The following is an 18,247-nucleotide window of genomic DNA, read 5'->3' as shown; positions in this document are numbered from 1 at the left end:
AATTTAGAAACACAATATTTGGTAATTAATACATTTTGTAACATATCCACAAAATACAAGTCTTTTCTGGGTGAATGTTAACCATGAATAAGCTAAATATTCATTGATAAGTATAATTGAGAAATTAAACAAGCCTACTTTCATTAGAAAAGTGTATTTTATTGATAGGGTTAGAGTGGCATGAGACTTGGCACAGGAATGAATTTCAAGAGGGTGATGAAAAAAAATTAAACAAAAATACATCTAAATCAAAAAAAAGGTCATCTTCATTGGAAAAGCAGTGATTTGAAAACACATTCAGAATGGAGAAAAAAATACGCCATTTCTACAACCATTTACATATACGGAGATAAACCTGAATATTATTTACATGGCAACAGATTACAGTATGTACAAAGCCAAAACTGGAAGCAAACTGAAGCTCACGGGAGCTTTTATTTTGGGAGAAAAACTGCCGGTGTGAAAAAGTCCCAAGAAAGCGTGGGGTGATTTGGCAGAGAAACACAGATTTGAACAGTGCCTGGAAGTCGTCCTCTAACAAAGATTGCCCCCAAAAAGAATACACTCGCTGACAAAAGTATTCAACTCCAGCAGCTTTTTTTGTCTGCTTTTTTCAACAAATTCAAAATGTTTTTTTTTTTTTTTTCAAAAAGGGAAATCCTAAACAGCACAAAATGGCACATGAACCTTCGACGGTTCTTCAGAGACGCCTGGAGTCCCGACTCAGTGAGTTACAGCTTACGATGTTTGTTACAGTATATTCAGACAATCTAGAGCAAATCTCTGTACATCTATTAACAGACATTCATCATTCAGGCAAACGGAGGAGGTGCGTCCCTTTACATCTAATCAGAGATGAAAACAAAGACAAAGACGAGGGGGGATTCTGGGTTTAGGGGTCAAAGCCAGGAGGATACAGTACCAACCACCATCAGCTAACCGTACTGAAACCTGGCTGAGTCTCACCGCTCTGCCACCCAGATTAAAATTATTCAGTTAGTTCACCGCCAACATCAGCATTTCCGCTGGTTTTAATTCAACCCTGAGAAAACAGTGGACTGCATGTTCACGTGCTGGCAAACCTGCCTCATGTGCCAAAAAAGAGCCCCAGTAATGAGTCCTAAAACCCGGAAATGACTTAGCATTTTAGCACTCTGGTTCCCTAGTCTCAAAATCAATGGTTTTTTTAAAATAGTTTTTTGGTTTGATGCCTGAAATAAGGTCTGTGGTTAACACCAACTAAGAAGACTTTCATGTTTTGTTTTACAACATAAAATAGGTCAGTAAATACCCAACTTGCAAACTTTGAAGCTTTTTTATGTCTTAAAAAGACGGTTGCTAACAGGTGGCTGATTGAGACAACAGAACGTCATGAAGCCAAACTGCGCCAAACGCGGCTCTTCAGCCTCGTAGAGGTGGCGACGTGACCGTGGCGTAGTTAGTTTACAGCCTACCGTTATCTTTTTACTTCTGGCAACTGCATTTAGGCTTCAACAATCCTGAAAGCGGTGTTCATTTGTGAGGATTTCCTTGCTGAACAAACGTGTAAGTATCATGAACATTTGTTAACCACAGAGCTTATTTTCTGCAATATTTCAAAATCCAAAGCAACGATCCCATAGGCTTTTTGACAAGGGAAACAGGGCGGCATTTTATCCCGGGTTGGCCTACAGAAAAAACGTCATCCCTGGGGCTCTCTATTAAGGTAATTTGGTCCTCTAAATCAGTGGTTCCCAACTGGTGGCTAGCGGGTCCATTCTTGTCAGTTAGTAAACAAGCTAACGGTGCTAAAAACGGATTGTAATTGAGCAACAACATTTTTTTGCCAACATAAGGAATCAAACAAAAATCAGAGACAGAGTTGTATTAAATTACTGGGCTGTAAATTCATTTCTAAGCAGGTCTCTCCTCTCCTCCTCTGTGCCGGTACCTGCATGTCCACAGCTCCCTGTCCCAAAGAGTGCTGCGAAAGTCAAGAGCACTCACTCCACAGCAAAATCTGGGGACCAAAACGCCCCCAGAAGTGCGCTGAATAACATGCTGATTGGTAAAAAAAAAAAACAGAATAAATTAAATAATAAAACTGAAATAAATCAAAAACCCGACTGCTCGACTTGAAGCAATCTCAGTCAACTGATGATTCAAATCTCCGACTTTCAAGGGGTCGCCTTATTAAATTTTGTGAAATAAAACTGAATATGTGGTAATTTATCTAATGTGTGGACCTTGAACTAATGGCTGAGGAGAAATCTGGATCCCGTGGTTGGGCCAGTTGGGAACCACTGCTCTAAACACCCCAAAACGAAGGACAACTTGCATGTTAATTACGTGCTGAAGGCAGCTTAGATTGGCTTTAATTATACAGAGGCACAAATGCAGGATTTAAACAGTGATTAGGTCTACATAAGACATTATATGGAGAGGCATTGGAGGTTCAGTCTCGCCGCTGTGCCCTTTTCAAGCATTTTTCCTCAGACAAGGTGCCAGTGCTGAATCATTTTTCCTAGTCAAACACTGAACCGTTCGGAGCGCTTTCGCCATCAGTGAAGTGGTGATTGTCCCAGCAAAAATGGCTCTGTGCCGGCACTCAACCTGCTGATGTCCGAGTCATAAAAAAAATAAAAAAGTGATGACTGCAGGGATGGGAAAAGGGAAGACCGGTGCTGCAATATGAAGAATAAAAGAACAGTTGTACAGTCTCCAGATCATCTGGAAGTTGGCAAACCTTTCTATAAACTACGGAAACCACGTTCACAAAGCGGTGGGAATAATGGAGTGATTTTGGACTTGATGAATTCAGTGCGAAATCAACGTTAGCGCAGCTGGTCTTGGTGCAATCTGACTGTCTGCTTGTTGTTTTAACAGCTGTATTTGTTGCTTGGAAAGTTGTGTATCTGGTTAAGAGACCATGAGCCCGGGTTCCACAGCCAGGTGCTGACGTTGGCGCCAGCACCGGCACCTTGTGAGTCGAAAAGCTGCAGCGAGTCTTGTGATGTGAGGCAGCGCTCAGGCCAGACGAGAGAGTCTCAAGACGAAGCAGGGAAGATCAGATGTTCTGCAACATCCGAAACCGCCTGCTCGTCTTTCTTTATTACCACAGACAGTCCGCCCCGCTGACTCGTCCCCCTACCAAACCCTGAACTAACAAGAAGGCCAACTCTTCAAAGAGGAGAGTAAAAACTAATATAAAAACGGCTGAAGAAGACGTCTATTGGATTCTTCTGGTCTCTCCCAAGTCCTCGTCAGGAGCGAGGGGGTGGTTTGTCCCCGTTCAGGTCCTCTGACTTTCACACGTCGACAGGGGTCATTGGAGCATGAGCTGTTTGAGGTTGTCGTGCAGGATGGTGTCCTTGACGTCCCGAAACACCAGCCTGATGTTCTCCGTGTTGATGGCCGTGGTGAAGTGGTGGTACAGCGGCTTCTGGGTGGCGTCGCGTCTCTTGGCCCGGAAGCACTCCACCATGAACGCCTGGACGTCCGACAGGTTGTGCTCCTGCCCAGTGTACTCGGGAAAGTAGTCCTTGAGCGGAACGCTCTGCACCTTCTCCTCCAGCAGGTCCGTCTTGTTGAGGAAGAGGATGATGGAAACGTTGACGAAGACGCGGTTGTTGACGATGGTCTCGAAGATGTTGAGCGATTCACGCAGCCGGTTGGTTTGCCTGTCCTCCATCAGCACCTGAGAAAGACAACGGAGGGATTAAGTACAAATACTGCTGCTGGTACTGTTGTTATGGTACTAGATTTAAATGAAGTAATAAGAAAAATAAAGACAGCTGCAGACAGAAACTGATGAAGTTTTAGCAAATACAGCTGCCTGTAGTTAAACCTTCTTTTTATTCTGCATAGCACAAATATGCATGTTACAGTGCAACTTTTGGTACAGAATATTCAAGCTTTTATTGTGTACTCCCTGTGAACCACGTCTGATTCGGTTTACGTCTGCACACCACGACAAAGCAATAGAAAGCAGTGCCATACCAGTGTTAATGGCTGCATAACATGCAACCGTACACATTTGTTTTCTTAAAGTGCAAAATGTTCCTTTTTGAGCCCCAAATGATTTATCGACAAGATTATTGTTATCACAAATATTTCTGTATCGGTGTTTCTATTGGCTGAATAATAACGGCACATCGCAGTACAGAAATGCCGACAATAAGTCTGCAGTTATTAAGGACCAGTGTCACCATCACACAGTTTGTAAACCAGAGAGCACCGACAAGCTTATTTTTACATTATAAATATTTCCTTCCTAAAATGCAATAACACAATTTAAAAGGTAAGCAAGTTATTTTTAAACCTGGAGCCTATATTCCTCTTTTTTGTATCTAAATGACTATTGAGAACGACTACAACTACTACTTTTTTAAATTAAAAACAGATGTGATTGCACAAATCTGATCAATTTCAATGAAAATAACTCACTGACAATAAGTCAGTACATTATGTATTGTCTTCACGGTAAAGTAAAATGCGGTTCAGATTTACTCTTTTATACAAAGATGGATCTGTGCCAGAGTGATAACGATAACTTTATTTAAAGTTTTTTAAACCATAATCGTGTCACATAAACTAAAGAGTTTTAAAGGATCATTTTCAACCTAGTGACCAGAGCAGCTCATCCTTTTGGCCAAATGTTAAAATCTTTTACCTTTCCCATTAAGTTTATGTTCTGGATTCACTCTGATCATGTCTTTATCACATGGAAGTATTTATTTAAAATGTGGCTGACATATTTTATTGAAATCTGACAGAAACTTAAAGAGACACTTTTTGAACCTGGACTCTATTTTCCCATGTTTTTGTGTCAAAATGACTAATTGGAACAACATTTTTTAAAATTGTTTCAGTATTGAGTGAGACGGCAGCAGTGACACAGACTGCAGCGTAACCATTCAGGGCATGTTCACATCGTCAAAACACTTTCACTTAAGGTGCTTATTTTTTGTCACTGACAGGCTCATTTTATCATTCTGTCTGACGTAATTACCATCGCCAAACCCACAAGACTCTGTTAAACAGTAATTTTATCATTGTAGAACACACTTAGTTCAAGTTAGACGTGAAAGTACGCCGTCTCTTTACACACTTACAAATAAACAGTTTATTTAAATGCAGGCTGCTGGATTTGCCATTGGCAATTTAAAGGCCGTTTCTGGATAAACAAAATGATGGCGCTCTTTAACAAAATGGTGTTTCTCTGTAGGGATCATTTCCGTAAGAAACGTAATTAAACCAAATTTTGTTGTTCTGATTAGTTACGTGGACACAAAAACATGGAAAAATCTAAATTCTTTACTTTATTTTAAGTATTAATGTTGTGTAAAATGAACACTAGCTGATATATAAATATTTTAAAATTTTTAACTTTAAAATATTGTTATCTGTATTGCCCTAAAAAAATCTAGTACGGGTTAATAATTTATTTTAACGATATTTGACCATTTTTACTGTTGAGACAATATAGAACACACTGAATCAGACCTACGGCCAATGAGCTTTTTTCCATTCAAATGTATCATATTTGTGCATTAATAGCACTCTTTTTAATAAAAAAAATACTTTTTAACTGTATCACAGAGCACAACCTGCACATGTGCACAAAATAACCGTTTTTCTGAGGTAATCTACACATGTGCGCATATAGACACAGCAATAACAACTTATCAAAAAGTCACCAAACATTATCTGCTACAACAAACTGATTAATGAGCCACTTATCAGCCTATCAGCAGTGTGTGTGCTCGCTCGTGTGCCGGAGAGACGCCGTGGCCGCGGCACGTTTTTTTTTTTTTTTTTTTACCTGGTCGTATTCAGAGGAGGAGACGAGGAAGAGGATGGAGGTGACGGAGTCGAAGCATTCGAACCAGCGCCTCCGCTCCGACCGCTGCCCTCCCACGTCCACCATCTTGAAGGGGACGCTCTTGATCTCAAAGTCGTACTCGTGGATGCCCTTCGTGGGTTTACGAGCCAGCAGGATGTCCTGTTGACTGGGAAGATAGTCCTGGAGGAGAGACGGAAAAACACAGTCAGAGAGAAACTGAGAAGAAACAACGAACCAACGAGAGCATTTTAAAGCTGAAAATATAGAATTTGCACTGAATTAGTCTAAAATTAGGAGATCCGTCTTCACCAAAACATTATTTTAGGTCCTCAGGTAATCTTTCATGCAAACTCTATTTGCACAACGAAAGTGGATACTGACTGTAGGAATACATTAATAAAAGTGACGCGTTATCTTGTCAAACAAGGCACATTCGACGTCAATCGAACGTCGAGGACAAGGCCTGAAAAAGTTAATGATCTATACAGAGACAGCACATTTACGACATCTGATCACAGCCGCGTTTCTAAACCTTTCAGCAATGATTTTTAAAAAGCCTTTTCATAATGATTTGCCTCATTTCCGCGCCTTATTTAACTCGTTTATACAGGGCAGACCTGACGTAGCCACACATTTACCTTTCGTGGCTGTGAGAATCTTAAAGTTTTAACATTACAAGGAAACAGTTTTATTAAATATTTGAAAATGCAGAGTTTTTTTCCACTCTCCATTTTAGGCAAGAAACATGCAAACACGTAACATAATCCTGGTTTCTGTTTGATCAGCACCGCCTAGTTTTACAATTTCATCTGAGTTTGAGTGCGAGGGGCGGCTCACTCAGCTGATCCGCTTCCATACGTCCGTGTTGCCGAACATAAGAAAATGCTTAAATATAATCTGTAGTTCACGCTACAGCCGTAGAGCCAGTATCCCTTAAGAGTTTGTTGAAGTTTTTGCTAAAAATCAACATTTTCTCAAAGTGAAAACTGTCTGAAACTCCACTAAAAAAATATGAAATAATCTCATAAGTGACTGTCCAGTGTGGCAATAATTACTGTTTTTTAAAAAAAAAACAAAAAAAAAACCCAACTCATTTTTATTTATTCATTAAGTCAAAAATGAACTAACTGACAGTATTGCTCTTGTTAGTTACATGTTCTTAGTCCGGAAATAATAATTTGGCAACCACAGTGGTACAACTAAACCACAAATCACTACAATGTAAACATATTACAAACAAAAAGCACGCCGTGATCTCTTACAGCTTTCAACTTCATCGTTAACCCTTTGTAACATGTGCTCATATGACACAATTTCTAACATAGCTTCTCTCCATTTTTCAAAATCTGAGGATCGCTCGAGCAGCTGTGACGACTCCTACATTTATCACAACAAATTATTATTTTGATACATTTGGCACTTCTGTTCAGTCCCCATAAGGCACAGTCTTGGTGATTTAAGTACCGTCGTACCCAACCACTTCCCTAAGTGATCCACAGCTTTTTCCCAAAATGGGTTTAAAAGTTGACATTCCCAGATTGCATGTAGAATAGCTCATCTTTTTTTAATTATAAGCGTATAACATCTACCTAGAGCCCGAAATCAATTACAAAAACGTTTAAAAACTTGCATTACTGGATAAATATTTAAAGGTAACGATTACATGGTAACATTTTGCCAAAATGTAAATGCTCGTCAGCTATCCTTTAAGTGTCTAGACATGTTGCAATATGAACTATAACATGAACACGTCTGATTTTAACAATCAGTGCAGGCAGAAACAACTTACCAGATCGCCGAGCTTATCCAGATTATCCAAGAAATACTTCACTGACTCACCCTGCGACAGGACAGAGAGGAATTTCTGTTAATTCTACACAGTTTATTACATCAGTCATAAACAGAGACGTTTGCAGCGCATGTTTAATCGCCGTTATTACTGCATTCAATACAATACATGTGCTGCTGTTGTAGATGCAGGACAAAATATATCTATAGCTGCCACACACACACACACACACACACACACACACACACACACACACACACACACACACGCAGGTAATCTGTTTTCCCTTCCAAAACTGTGTGTTCGCCCGAGAGCTGCTCTGAGCAGCAGAAGCAGGATGCAAAGTATTCGGTATTGCAGTAGACGCGTGCTAGTAAGTGTGTCTTTGATGTATACAGGAGTGTGACTCAGTCTGTGTGTGTGTGTGTGTGTGTGTATGTGTATGTATGTGTGTGAGGTGTTTTTTCAAGACCGTTCTGCTGCTGTTCAAGTGCCTTTAGTGCAAGCCCAGACATGAGGCGGCCGAGACTGAGGTGCATTCCTTTATCTGTGTGTGTGTGTGTGTGTGTGTGTGTGTGTGTGTGTGTGTGTGTCCTGTGCTCAACATAAACCAAAAAAGCAAAACAGATTTTCCTCGCTTCCTGTGACCCACAGTGTCGCTACCGTACCACGCTATACCACGCTATAGCTTCTTTAGGGGACTGTTTTGCATCTATTTTGCATTAAGGATGCCGTAAACAAACACAGTTAATATAAAATTCAAATTTCATCAGGCGTACTGTTTGTTTGGGTTGTATTTCTGAGTGTTAATGCTGTCCATTTTCTCCACTGTAAGCTTGTGCGCTCACCTTTGATCTTTTAAAAACTAACCTGACCTGAAAAACCTGTGTGTGTGTGTATGTGTGTGTGTGTGCACACGTGGGAAGTGTGTGCAAGGCTAAGATTACACAAGGGAGGAGCAGCATGGCGTGGTGCTAAACTGAGAGCCCAAAAGAAGGAAGAGCTGCTTTTATGTGAAGCTAATTTTTTATTTTTTGAGGGCTGAAATCTGAGAGCGACTGCCGGTTTTGAAATAATCAAAAATCAGTCCGACGATAAAAAGGAGAAGAGAAAGAAGAAGAGCTCTCCCCCTGCCCGTTATAAAGCATGGCGAGTTTATACAAGCGTAAAAGCAAAACTGAAACATAAGATTGCATAACAATGTCAGTGTGTCATTTGGATTGTAGACGCATGACGCTTCAGAAATAGGCAGATGTAGCGAGTTTATCGTCCTATCAAAAGGACAAGTCCTGGAAAAAAAAATCTCAGGTGAGAAGAGAAAGAAAATGTTGGTGGGAGATTTTAGAGAGCAGCTCTGTGAACTTTACACACAGTGAGAGGATCCATGTGTGGTTTCACTCTGTACATGTGTTTTCAATGATAATTAACAAGCACGCCAGAGGGCACGCGTGATTTGTGATGCAAATACTTAAAAAGGGCATGGTCAAAACACAATGGGGTAGTATCTGCTGGCAGAAAAACAAATTAGCCCCCGCAAACGAGAAGAGCAGGGAGCGTTTAAACAGATCCCAACAGAACTCTTCAGCTGCATTTGGGTTTTAAGAGTTATTGTGTCCTCAGGTTTTTAGATTTAACTCACATTTAGACCTAATATCAGCATTTTAAACACTAAAAAGGGCTGCGGTTATTATCGATTCATCCGGTGATGACTTTTTCAGTTAAATGTTCACTCATTTGGTCTGTAAAAAGTCCGAGAAATATCGTGGAAGACGGGAAATGTCCCATCCTCGGATTACTCGTTTTGCCAAACCCCTCCTATAGTTTCTGCTAACTATAACTCGAGTCAAAGAAAACCAGAAAAGTCTCAGTTTTGAGCGGCTGGAAACATGAAAGGCATTTTTGATCCAGATTGATAAAAGGCAAACAATTACCAAAATATTTGCTGATTAATTTTCTATTAATTCATAAATAACTTAAAGGTCCAGTGTGTAGGATTTAGTGCCATCTAGTGGTAAAGTTGCAGAACTGAAACTTCTCCTGTATGCGTATAGGAGAACTATGGAGGCCGAAGCGAAATGACCCTATATCGAGTGTTTGATTTGTCCGTTCTGGGCTACTGTAGAGCAACATGGCGGACTTCGTGGATGAGGACCTGCTCCGTATGTAGATATAATTGAATTATTGAAAATAATATATTAAATTTCTGCCAACAGATGGCCCTAAATCCTACACACTGGACCTTTAATCAGCTGTACAGTAACCAGTATGTATGTTTAGTAATATTTGCTGTAAACCGGAAATATGATAAAAGCCATAATATGCAAAGAATAAATTAAATGACATCTTCTACTTGAACTTCCAAAACTCAAAGGTATTTTATTACTAATGATAAAAAACACACAAAAAATATGCAAATCCGCTTTTGAGAGCAGCAAATGTTTGGTGTACGTGCTTCGTAAATTATTAAATTATTAATTTATTATCACTATCTCTGTTCTTTGTCTGTTGATGGACTATTATACATTTTCTGTAACATCCCTGATGACAAATTTAGAGGGTACAAGACACATATAGTGACCAAAATTGCTAAAAAAATAAAAATAAATACAATTAAGAATTCAATAAGAAAACGATTGACCAGGGTCTCTACAGGTGTCAGACACTTAAATGCTTTTTAAGACCATTTAAAGATAAATTTCCACCAAATTTAGGACCGATCAAGGTCACCTTGAACTTTATTTTAACAAGGTTATAACGACCATACACATTTATTTCTCAGTAGTCTCTTTTCTAAGATACAACCAGTATACAGTATTAAAAATGCAAATATTTCAGAATAAAACAACCTCATCAGGCTTAAGTTGCAAATATTTACTGTGACCTCTATTTCCACTCAGCATGTCTTGAACTCTCTTAGGCAATCTGAGATTTACAGCACTAATCTTCTGGTGTATTTGCACCAGGTAGCATTAAAGACGCGTCCAAAGCTCAACGCTGATGGTTTGAGCTACCTTTTGTTATGGTTGTACGATTCCATGTTTCACACTAAATATCGACTTCAGTCAGAAGAAAATTTTTTTTTCTGACAAAAATTTTTTTTTTCTGACAAAAATTTTTTTTGCTCTTGGGTTAGGTTAAATACATTTTACCAACACGTTTGCTCAATTATAAAGAAAAAAATACAGTATTGGGTTCAGTGGTTTAAAGGCTTGTCACATCAGAAATGTGGACTTTCACACAGAAGAGCCTGACAAAACTTTGACAAAAATAAATTCAAGATTGATAAATTAAATTAGATAAAATGTTTATGGTACTTAAGACCTCAAAAATTCAAATTCAGTAATATTAAATTACTTTTAAGGCCTAATATTTATAAAAAAATAAATTTAAGACAACTAAAACCTTTTAAGAACCTGCAGACAGCCTGTTTATGATTTGCAGTTTTTTATTTTTTATTTTCTCTGATAGTAAATTGAACATTTTGGGGGGTTTTGTATCGATGGTCTGACAAAACAAGCAATCTGAAGATGTCAGTCTGCTCAGTGGGAAACTGTTTGGGGTAAAGCTGCAGTGATTGACTGTTTAGCTGTTAACTATCGATTGATAACTGATAAACTGTCTTGAGTACTTTTTAGGGGAAAATAAAGTAAATATTCTCAGATTTAAGCTTCTTAAATGTGAATATGTTCTGGTTTCTTTACTCCTCTATGACAGTTACTCTGAATGTCTTTGAGTTGTGGACAAAACAAGACATTTGAGGACGTCACCTTGAACATTTTTTATCATTTTCTGAAACTGCATGGAGCAAACAACAACGTTTAAACGAGAAAACGACAGATTAACCGAGCATGAAATAATCGTTAGTTACAGCCCGAGTATGCTGCAAAGAAACGAACGGTTATTTGTGTGTGCTTGTACTTTTGTAACTCGAGGCGTGATACTCTCACAACGCCGAGTGTGAGAGTTTGTAAGCATAAAGCTGTTTAACTACAGATCAACATTCCAGCTCCGATCGCTCTTATTCCCCTTTCTGTCTGCAACACCAACAAGCTGTGAGACCGTTCAACAAAACGCCATTGAGAGCCGTTCAGCCTTATGCAACTGACAGGAAAATGTAAATTTTCTGGTTGCGTCTCATTACTGAACTCGGAGAAACTCGTCCCCTACACTGCACCGCTGGAAGGCTGTATGAAGCTCATAACAGGACCCGGCAGCTCGCTGAAGATTAAACAAATTTAGTCGCAGAAGGTTGTGAAAGTGACACCGAACGAAACAAGGGCACAGGAAGGTCCCAGTGAGGACACGTGAGCGTGCTGGCGCCCACAGCCGTTATTCTGGGGTAAAACGTCAAAGTGTGTTAAAACATGCATGCTGACAGCCAAGACATAAGGAGCGGGGAGAGGTGTAAACAGGAAGCCGAGTCAATCACATGTCTGACCGCTCGACGGAGAGAGAGAACCAGAGCAAGAATCACAGGGAGAGAGGAAAGGGAGGATGCATGAAGACCAAGTTTCACTTTCTATTTCCAGCACTGTGTCCCGCCCTTCTCTCTCACTCAAAAGTCCAAAAAACTATTTTTCTACAGCTTAAAGCAAGCACATTTAAGACTTTTTAAGACTTTTCTGATGCCACTCAGAATTAAGTTTCAGACCAAATACCTAACAGCTGAAATTGAAGGACAATTTAATTCTGCCCAAATGTTGATTTAAACAAACTTTTTTCTTTTATCCAGTGAAAAAGTTGGGTTTTCTATATCAAATGCCGTAAAAATAACCATTCTGAAGGTGAAACACATGGAAGACAATGGACAAATTACCATAAAGGTTTCTATTTTACCAACAGAAGTGGAAAATATCTGGCATTTCTGGATGGTTTTCTGGACGATTTTGTGTTTCTCACACTGCATGTGAGAAAACACCTCTTGGATGAGTTTAAAGAAAATGAATTTATTAAATTATTTAGCAAAAAAAAAAAAAAACATCTAACAAATGTTTCGAGATTTTACAAGGCAACTTTAATAAGAAAAAAAAATATCATTTTTAAGACTTTTGAAACTTCGATTTAAATTTAATACCAATTAAGGCCTCATTTTTTAGATGAATGAATTCAACGCCTTTTAAGACCTGTTCTGCAGGATCCCTGTCTTAATAAATTTGGTTGCGGAGAGTTGAGCCAAAAATTGGGCCACCATAATCTTCCAGAAAAGCTATGCCAGTGTGTGTGTGTGTGTGTGTGCGTGTGTGTGTGTGTGTGTGTGTGTGTGTGTGTGTGTGTGTGTGTGTGTGTGTACTGGCATCCACCTACCAGCTGAAACTCCCTACGACGATCGTACGCGTTCTGTATACCCGAGTCCGCCCACAGAGCTCTGATGGCGGGCAGGTATCGCAAGAAAACGGACGTCTCCAGCTGACCGTTGGCCATCTGAGCCGAGCGGGTGTCGAACGCCATCAGGCTGTCGCCGTGCGTCTGGTTGTCCGGGTCACCCCACGGGATGTGCAGCTTCTCCCGGGCGTCCACCAGCACACGCACACCTGGAGGGGAAGTGAGGATAATCACAATAAGAGAAGGTTGTGTGTTCAAATCTAGCAGGAAACGTGTAAATGAAAGTGGAAGAAAAACTCGAAGAGCAGCATGCCAACCAAAAATACCAGGTGTCCTAAAAACCTGTTTTATCTGACGAGAGCTGTGAAGCAGAAAGGAAGAAAAAAAGCTTATTTTAAGGTGTCACAACCTTAAGATAAACATATTAGCACTGCAGGATATGCAAAAAAATCATATTGTGATTATTTCTACTGATATTGCTATGTGAGTTGCAATTTTAGTCAGAGTGGTGAGTTTTGCATTTCATTTTAATTAAAAAATAAAATAAAAAAAATACATATATAAAAATTAGAATTTGATTTTTGCTGGGGTCGACAAGGTTCCCTCACATTTTAATGGACAACATTTCAAAACTTCTCCATGACTTTTCAAGGTTTTTTTTTATCATTTGCTGCCATTATTTAAACATAATTTCAGCGAGCGGAGAAACCCCAATTTTTTTTTTTTTTTTTTACCCAAAAAATTTTGGGTAAAAAAAAGAAAAAAAGAAAATGCAACCTCCAAAGCATATTAGAGCTACATTACATGGTCAGTTACTGGGAATAAATTTACTGTTATGTTACATTACTGCTGTATCAATTTCATTACACACAACAAAAATTCCATGACTTTTTTAAAACTTTCAATGATTTTCCAGACCTGGAAAATGTCATTGTGAAACTGTATGACTTTTCCAGGTTTTCCATGGCCATAGGTGCCCTGGGTCTAAACCAAACAAACATTTTTCTTTATGTTTGGATTATAATTTGTAGGCCGGGGCATCTCTGTAGCACTGCAGTGCTTCATTATTAAATGTTTGGATGCTGCACTTTGCCACAATGTGATTTCAATCATTTCTATTTATTAGCAAGTGCTAAGTCCCATATTCTGAATATTACATTTTCCAATGATGTAAATTTATTTAAAATAGTGCCGCACTATACCAATGTCCATTTTTCACATAATTTAAGTTCTTAAAAAAATAAAATAAAATAAAAAACGGTTTCAAGATATGTTTACATTCCTGTCAGGGTCATGTAACTGATAATAAAAACAATTATTGTGTAATACCGAATACTGTAATACTTAATGAGATGGTTATCTTGCCGTGAAAATTTCATACCGTTGTAACTTTAGTTTGAAACAACGTCTGTGATAATTATTAACCTGAAAAAAACAAACCCATGTACACAGAGTGGACACAGTTACAGCAACACAAAAAAACATTTATATTACATTTTATATACTTCTTTTTATGACACATTATTGATAAATTTTAGATTCTGCAATTTTGAGATTGCACTTAGCCATATTGCACTTTTGATCATTTCTATTAATTGTCAAGCTCTACGTCCCATATCACTAATATCTGTGCACTTGCAAATGATTTACAGTAATTGAGGGCTGCAGATATACCACTTTCCAGAAATATCGTGGTATGAACATTGACAGTTTTCATATCGTGCACATTTACTTCTCCAAGGTATGGGGAAAAAAAAAAAAAAACTGGCGAAGAATCTCACTTATGTATGGACATTTTCTCCTTCTTGACTTTTTTCCACATAATTCAATTTTTAAAGAGGGTTTTAATAATTATCCAAATCAATATTATAAGTAGTATTATTAATGATAAAAATACCGTGATATTTCATGAGAAAAATATATCCTATATATCGTTATCATAATCGATATTATTAGTAATATTACTAATAATAATAGTATCTTTATATTTCATGGGACTGCTATCCTACTGTAAAAATGTCATCAATATGAATCACTCCTGTGATAATAATTGACAATAATCAATAATCGATTAAAAACAGTGATAATAATACACCAAATGGTGCAAAAACAAATACATTCATATTCCTTTTTTTTTTCAAATATCGATAACTTATAATCGATAAGGTAGGTTTTTAATTATTAACAATGTCAATATTATTAGTAGTATTATAAATGATAATAATACAGTGATATTTCATGAGAAAAATATATCGTTAATTTTACCAATAATTGATTAAGGAAAGTGCTTACAATATGAAATCCTAGTTTCAAAATTACATTTTTATATATTTTTGCGACTTATAAGCCGTTTTCTTTTTACCAAATCGAACAGTAAATAATTGCACATTGTGTTAGTACAAGTACTGTGAGTTACCCATGTACATGTACATACATATATTTAAATAGTTATACACATAGTGATCCCAGCAGATACAGAGTGGACAAACAGGAACACCTTACAGCACCGTGGTGGTGAGTTGCCCCTCCATTAGCGACATCATCCCTGTGTTACAAATTGAGCAACTAAAGTTGCCGATGTCTACTCGAAGCTGTCGGCTCGTGTTTGACTGTGACACGAATCTAAAAAGTGAAATATTTTACGGTTTCGCGGCTATAAACTCTTAAATCGGCTACTTTTCAGTAGGGACACGGTTGATATGGGTGTGCCGACAGCAGATGTAGACTGTTTATGTCCTCTCAGCCCAGCGCTGACAAACAGATGTGGAAACTTTCCCATCCATTTTTAACCGCCTTTCCGCCGCAGCACCGCGGCTTATCCGCCGCCCCTGGGTGTACCTGCCGTCCGCAGCGAGGTTACCTTTGATAACGTTGCTGTAAATCGTGGCTCTGAAGTCCTCTCGGGCTTGCTGGTCGAAGTCCTGGCCGTGGATGATCCGCATTTGTTTGAGGAAAGTCGACTTGCCGCTCTCGCCAGCGCCGAGCAGCAGGATCTTCACCAGCCGCTTCACGTACGTTTTCTCCCGGGAGAGACATCTGTCGATCTCCTTGGACTTTCGGAGCTGCTCCACCTCGCCGCTGTTGAGCAGGCAGACGGGTAGACAAACTTTTAACACGGACCTGGTCGGCAGGAAATCCGCCATGTTCGCACAAACTTCATCGATGCTAATTTGATGCGCGTTCGCGGGGCGCAGGCACGAGACCAAGCCCCTTCCCTAAACTCAGGAAGTAGCACTGCTGACTGTTTACCGTCAGGAGGACGCCGAAGTTCGCTTCACATTTGAGGTTTCAGAGTCAGCAGCTAAGGGAAAAGTAACTTTTTTTAAATATAAAAATTCATTAATTAATAATTAATTCATTCATTAATAAATACATAAATAAATATATATATACAAGGCACGACATGTAAGACAATTTAGCCAACAGAAATTATGTAAGAAATAATATCAAAATGTTTTATTATTTTTGAAAATTCAGCACTTTCTATCATTTATATTGGGAGTGAACACGCTATATTTTTATTTTTATAAGAAATAATGTCACGTAAAAAACATAAAAATATAAATAAATAAATAAATAAATAAATAAATAAATAAATAAATAAATAAATAAATAAATAAATAAAATTAAATTAAATAAAATAAATAGGTAATCAGTTGTAGTCTGCAGTTTTCTGTAGTTACACTAGGGTTTCTTAAATATTTTAATTTCATCATAAGCACTCAGGAGAGACTTTTTTTGTTTTTCATGTCTTAAAGATGAACCTTATGTATACTACAAATACAAAAACAATTCCCAGTGTGAATTGCTTTATTTTTATTCTTAATAACAAAATGTTTGGGGGGCCACCAGGCACTCTATCATGGGCCACATTTGAGCTTAATTGCTTTACAGGATTTATAAATGTGAAACTTTGTTTAAAATAACCTTTTCATAACATTTTAGCCAAAATAACATTTAGCCCGTATGGGATAATCTAGCTCAGTTTTGACCTGTAAATGTAGTGGTTTTTGATCTGGACCTGGTCTTTAAAAGTGAGTTTCAGACATCATCGGGGCTTTACTTTAAAAAGTCTAACATGCTTCCGCAACAGTAAACGCCGAGAATCGGTCGCTAAGTAAAGTAGGTTACTTTTCCCTTAACTCTCCCCTTAACTGCTGAATCGGAAGACATGAATCGGAAACTAACTTCAGCGTCGTGATCTCCAGTCACCTCATGCTCTGCTATTTGTGTGTAGTTGACTCACACAAACACGACATTTTATCCTTTGCTTCGTAAGTCTCAACGCACACATGTTTAACTATTTTTGGTCTTATGATGTTCAAAATGTCAGTTAAAGTTTGGATTTTAACTCTACAGCCTTTGAACAACTCAAACTAAAACACCCAGTTTAGTGGACAGTAATTTTTATACCTTTTACAGTGTTTAACTGTCAATATGTAATATAATACACAGTTTCTAAGCAGTGCTGTAATGCAGGCAACATATTCTCACGTACTGTACTTAAGTGTGAATTTGAAGTACTTGTACTTTACTGGAATATTTTCTTTTCATGCTCAGCTACTTCATATTTCTACCCCACAACATTTTAGAGGGAAATATTGTACTCTTTACTTCTCTATATTTGTCTGACAGCTTTAGTTACCTTACAAAGTAAGATTTTTGCATACAAATTCAAAGAGGAGTTTATGAAATATATGAATATGTAATATTTTTGGTTATTAATTAAATTATCCAGCAGTTTATCAAAGTATGGCTGCAATGATTAAAAAAATATTAATTTTGAGCTTAGGGTGTGTGTTTTTTAATTTATTTGTTTTTACTTTTTTAATCATTTTTTTCTTCTTGTTTTGATATAAATTTTGAGTCTAATTCTTTTTTGTAATTTATTTTTAATAAATAAATAATGCGTTTGGGGTGTTTCTTTCTCCTTCATTTTAAAAAATAATTTAATAATTTAGAATTGTTTTTTATTAATTCACATTTTGGTTTTTTTTTTCTAATTTATTGTTAATAACTTTGTGGTTTTGGTTGATTTTCCTCCCCCTTATTTAATAATTATCAGTTTTTGTTTTTTTCTTTCTTCTTCCTCTTTAATTTTTTAGATGAATTTTTTCTTCCTTCTTTTTTTATTCACTTTTTTTTAAAAAAAATATTTTATTTTATTTTAGTTAGTTGTTTTTTTCTAGCATTGGTCACTTATACTTTTAACACTTTCAGTACATTTTCCTGATTAGACTTAGTTAGGCTTCTTTTACATGTACCATTTTCAAAGCAGGACTTTTACTGGTAACAGAGTATTTTCACAAGGT

The 18,247-nt window shown here is 37.7% G+C and overlaps 1 protein-coding gene across 1 annotated transcript; it reads right to left on the bottom strand.

Annotated features, from left to right (window-relative positions):
- Window positions 1-1,563: 1,563 nt before the first annotated feature.
- Window positions 1,564-16,119, bottom strand: LOC121958546 (guanine nucleotide-binding protein subunit alpha-13-like). The gene is made up of 5 exons (XM_042507536.1): window positions 15,796-16,119; window positions 12,918-13,144; window positions 7,614-7,664; window positions 5,804-6,004; window positions 1,564-3,676 (listed from the first exon to the last, which is right to left on the bottom strand). The coding sequence occupies exons 1-5, from the start codon at window positions 16,076-16,078 to the stop codon at window positions 3,305-3,307; spliced, it is 1,134 nt and encodes a 377-aa protein (XP_042363470.1). The 5' UTR covers window positions 16,079-16,119; the 3' UTR covers window positions 1,564-3,304.
- Window positions 16,120-18,247: the final 2,128 nt, after the last annotated feature.

This window comes from Plectropomus leopardus, chromosome 19, assembly GCF_008729295.1.
Source record: "Plectropomus leopardus isolate mb chromosome 19, YSFRI_Pleo_2.0, whole genome shotgun sequence".
Taxonomy (NCBI): Eukaryota; Metazoa; Chordata; class Actinopteri; order Perciformes; family Serranidae; genus Plectropomus; species Plectropomus leopardus.
This window is presented reverse-complemented; position numbering and strand designations above follow the sequence as displayed.

Excerpts from the sequence above, each read along its gene's own strand:
- LOC121958546 (XM_042507536.1), bottom strand. The coding sequence starts at position 16,078 with ATGGCGGATTTCCTGCCGACCAGGTCCGTGTTAAAAGTTTGTCTACCC. Across the intron at positions 13,145-15,795 it reads TTACAGCAACGTTATCAAAG|GTGTGCGTGTGCTGGTGGAC; the intron begins GTAACCTCGCTG and ends CTTCCCCTCCAG. Across the intron at positions 6,005-7,613 it reads TGGATAAGCTCGGCGATCTG|GACTATCTTCCCAGTCAACA; the intron begins GTAAGTTGTTTC and ends TCTCTCCTCCAG.